General features: G+C 39.5%; 1 protein-coding gene across 1 annotated transcript; it reads right to left on the bottom strand.

Annotated features, from left to right (window-relative positions):
* Positions 1-1,248: 1,248 nt before the first annotated feature.
* LOC113896476 (olfactory receptor 7A17-like) lies at positions 1,249-2,217 on the bottom strand. Its single transcript, XM_027548646.1, has one exon. It carries the CDS (start codon positions 2,215-2,217, stop codon positions 1,249-1,251), a length of 969 nt encoding a protein of 322 aa, XP_027404447.1.
* Between the last annotated feature and the right edge of the window lie 2,579 nt (positions 2,218-4,796).

The raw sequence follows: 4,796 nt of genomic DNA, 5'->3' as shown, positions 1-4,796 counted from the left end.
TGATCCTACTCAGCCTGTGATGGCTTGAAGTGGGTCTTGGAATCCTAGGCAGGGATCAAGCCCAGGTCACAGTGGTGAGAGCAATGAATCCTAGACACTAGACCAGTAGTCAGAGACAAGGGCCCTGGCCCTTCAGTTTTGCAGAAAAAAAATTTTCAAAAGAAAAGTAAGTGGAAAAAACACTTTTTAAAGAGGAAAAGTATTTTTTAAGAATATTTTTATTTATTAAGAGAAAAAAAAGAGTGCAGTACCTGTGGATAGACACATGGGTAGACTCAGAGGGTCTCTGAGTTGCACCCTTGTGGCAATTTGAATTTCTTTTATGGAACATTTCTTCCTGGTATTCTTTGGCCAATCATTTTGATTTACCTGGTTCACAGTCCATATATGGTATATCCCAGAATCCTCCCATGTGTGCACATCCATTTCTTAGCCAAGATGGATTCTACCAAAGAGGCCTGTGGGTAGAGCATCCCTTGACATCACTCCCCTTTCCGAGGAGCCTTTCTACACGTGTGTGTGACTGGGGACATCTCCTCACTTCAGGAATCAGAAATATGTGGTCTGAGCAAGGTCCAGCCTCCTCTCTTGTTTCCTGTTGTTCTCATCTTAGAGTTTCAGTGTACAGGGGATTAATCTCCAATTGCTTTACCCTGGATGGGGGATGGATATCTACCTCCTGCCTCAAGCGGATACAAGCTATGTAGTAGAATAAGATCCTAATGAATAGAAAAGTAACCTTGATCAGTGATAACAATCAATGTGTTAAGGTTTGGATAATCAAGAAGACCAATTAAGGCAGTGATGTGCAAAGAATGATGTTAACAAAAGTGAAAAAGAGTGGCCTCAGGTTTTCCTCTGTTATAAACTTATAAATAGCTGTTTATAGAGAAGTTTTCTGGTTCATAGGATTTTTACAGCTCATATTTACTCTTTTAGACAAACCACAAGCAAAAATACTCAGTATGACATATTTCATTTGAGAAGAAATTATTCTTAAGAAATCCCTTGCAATAAATGGGAATTTTCAAATATTTCACCTCCAAGGTTGGGAATACAATTGAGTACAAAAATTAAAAAAGGGAAAAACTCTTGGATATCAGAAATACCATAAATATTAAAAATGAGTTAAATAAATTGTATAGAGAAGTTGAAATATAAACTCCAAGAAAAGCAGAAGAGGCATGTTCTACTTTCATAATCTGATCAAAGACTGGCAATATTTGGCTCAGGTTTTGAGCTCTGCTATCACAGGAACTTCTTAAGCCCTAGGACAATAGACACTTTTATATTTTCCTTTCCAAAGAGCATTTTCAGGCCCCTCTTTAAATCTTTATTTCTCAGACTGTAGATGAAGGGGTTCAGCATAGGCGTGACCACAGTGTACATCACTGAGGCTGTTACGCTTGAATGTGAGCTGTGGGTAGCAGCAGAGCTGAGGTACACTCCTAAACCTGTACAATAAAATAAGGAGACAACTGAGAGGTGAGATGCACAGGTGGAAAGTGCTTTATACTTCCCCTGAGAGGATGAGATTTCACGTATGCAGAACACTATCTTAGAATATGAATAAATGATACCAAAGAGGGAACCACCAGCCAGGAACACAGCTACAAAATACATTACCATGTTATTGAGAAAAGTGTCAGAATTGGCAAGTTGGATCATTTGATGGAGTTCACAGAAAAAGTGAGGGATTTCTAAGACTGTACAGAAAGACAACTGCAGCACCATTAAACTTTCTAACAAGGAATGCAGGAGACTGATGATCCAGGACATCAGCACCAGCAGTGCACAGAGCTGGGGGTTCATGATGACCGTGTAGAGCAGGGGGTGACAGATGGCCATGAAGCGGTCATAGGCCATCACGGTCAGGAGGAAGATGTCCAGTCCTATAAAGAGTGTGAAAAAATGCATCTGGAAGATGCAGGCTTCATAGGTTATAACTTGGCTCTGGGTGTGGATGTTCCATAGCATCTTTGGGATGGTGGTGGAGGTGAAACCGATATCTACGAAGGATAAGTTGGAGAGGAAGAAGTACATGGGGGTGTGGAGATGGAAGTCAGAGATGGTGGCCAGGATGATGAGCAGGTTTCCAAAGACTGTGATCAGGTACATAGAGAGGAAAAGCCCAAATATGAGGGGCTGCAGTTCTGGATCCTCTGAAAATCCCAGGAGAAGAAATTCTGAAACTCTTGTTTGATTCCCTTGTGCCATGTGGTGGAGGTGACTAACAGAAAAGGGGAAAATAGCACGACTAATTTTCACCCACACGCACATTAGTCACAGTGCAAGTGCTTCCATTTGAAGTTTCCCATTAGGAAATTAATTTCAATATTTGTTCATGGATTTGGTTCACTTTAGAGAAACTCCTGTGTCATCTCTAAGAAGCAAACTTGTGCTTTTCTCATTTTTTTCAGAGATGTCACACATTTGCAGTTTTAATGAGAAATTCTTTCATGCATTTAAAAATATACATTGATTTGGGACAATGTTCCAGGTAATGTCTATGAAAGGAGTGTAGGGTGTCAAAAAACAGAAGCTCTCAAAAGCTGGTTATGGAGACCATATGTAAGCAAATGAAAATCATATAGCTTGCCAGATGGTGAGAAGTGTTACAAAGAAAACAAAAGCATGTATAAGGGAGAGAGTGAAAAGGGAGTGCTACTTTTTAATGCATATTTAAGCAAGACCTGAAAAAAAGACGATATTTGAACAGAGACATCAAGGAAGAAAGAGACAGTGGATGAGCATACCTGGCAAGTGTGTGCCTGGCAAGGGGAAATCAAAGTGAAGGCCTGAGGAGGGTGCTTGTTTAAGATGTCCCAGTCTAAAAAAGAAGCCAGGGGATGAGAGAAATGAGCAGGAGGAAGAGTGAGGACAGATGGTGTCAGAAAATATTGAGGAACAAGGTGGTCTCCCTGCTGCTGCTGAAACTTCAAGTCTCAAGGGGTCCTTTGTTGCTGTTATGTATCTTCAGCACTTTATGAAATTAAATATTAAAAACACCTATACAAAAGACAGTTGAAGGAAAAATCAAAACTAAAATTCTAAGAGAAAATATAATACAGTACTTATAACTTAATAATGACTTCAATTTTGGATTGCAAAGATATGGTAATAAAATAATTTAACAGTTTTAAAAATATGAGATGGGAGCACTATCTGTGTATAATTTCCTTTTAGATAGAAATATATGTATTCAATTCTGCATATGGAAGAAAATTGACAAAGGTAAAGAGGAACCCCAACATGATGCAACTTTTAGAGATAGTTCTAAATTTAAAAGATCAAAATAAGAATAAGGAATAAAGTATAAGGAATAAAGATGAGGAAAGTAGTTGAAAGCATGCATAAAGTGTGGCTTATTAACATTGAGTATGAAGAGGAACATTCATTTTCATTTTTGATTAAGGTAAGGATTCACAAGTGAAGAATATTTAGGTGAACACTTAATTGCTTCAATTAAAAAAAAAACCCAATAATGGGTAGAACATAAAATTGACACAGATTTTACCACAGAACTGTACAAACTTTCAGACCTTCTGCACAAATAATTGTATGTGCACATAAAGTATCTAAATGGGCTTCCCAGGTGGTGCTAGTGGTAAAGTCCCTGCCAGCAGATGCAGGAGACCTAAGAGACTTGGGTTTGACCCGGGAGTGGGGAAGCTCCCCTGGAGAAGGGCATGGCAACCCAGTCCAGTATCCTTTCCTGGAGAATCCCATGGACAGAGGAGCCTGGCATGTCAGTCCATGGAGTTGCACAGAGTCAGACACTACTGAAGCAACTTAGCAGGCAGGCACATAAAATATCTAAATGGGAAACAGCAAACTGATGATAAAATTTCAATTCTTAGTTTGAAGGAATACAGTAAAAAAAAAAAAAAAAAAACAGGAATAAAAAACATGCTGGGTCACACGGCAGTTCTGTTTAGTTTTTTTTTTTTAAAAGAAAACTCCATATTGTTTTCCATGGTGGCTGCGTCAATTTACATTCCCATCAACAATGCAAGAGGGTTCCCATTCCTCCCCACCCTCTCCAGCATTTATGGTTTGTAGATTTTCAATGAAGGCCAATTCCTCATTGTAGTTTTGATTTGCATTTCTCTAGTAATTAGTGATGGAGAAGGCAATGGCAACCCACTCCAGTACTCTTGCTTGGAAAATCCCATGGACAGAGGAGCCTGGTAGGCTGCAGTCCATGGGGTCGCTAAGAGTTGGACACTACTGAGAGACTTCCCTTTCATTTTTCACTTTTATGCATGGGAGAAGGAAATGGCAACCCACTCCAGTATTCTTGCCTGGAGAATCCCAGGGACAGAGGAGCCTAATGGGCTGCTGTCTATGGGGTCGCACAGAGTCGGACACGACTGAAGCGACTTAGCAGCAGTAGCAGCAGCAGTAATTAGTGATGGTAAGCATCATTTCATGGTGACCTAAATGGGAAGGAAATCCAAAAAAGAAGGGATATATGTATGCATATAACTGATTTACTTTGCTGTACAGCAGAAACTAACACAACATTGTGAAACAACTATACTTCAACGAAAGTTAAAAGCAAAACAAAAAAACCTTCCCAAACATGCTGAAATTCACTATACAGAACAAAGCACCTGAACAGGCAATTTTCCTTTACTTTTCATGTGATCACATTTATATGAAATGTCCAGAATAAGCTAATCTATAGAGAAGGTAGATTAGTGGTTGCTAGGGGCCAGAAAAAAAGAGACAGAGGGTGTGAGTCTAATGATGTGGGGTTCCTTTGGGAAGTGATAAAAATGTTCTAGAGTTAG

Source organism: Bos indicus x Bos taurus, chromosome 7 (genome assembly GCF_003369695.1).
Source record: "Bos indicus x Bos taurus breed Angus x Brahman F1 hybrid chromosome 7, Bos_hybrid_MaternalHap_v2.0, whole genome shotgun sequence".
Taxonomy (NCBI): Eukaryota; Metazoa; Chordata; class Mammalia; order Artiodactyla; family Bovidae; genus Bos; species Bos indicus x Bos taurus.
This window is presented reverse-complemented; position numbering and strand designations above follow the sequence as displayed.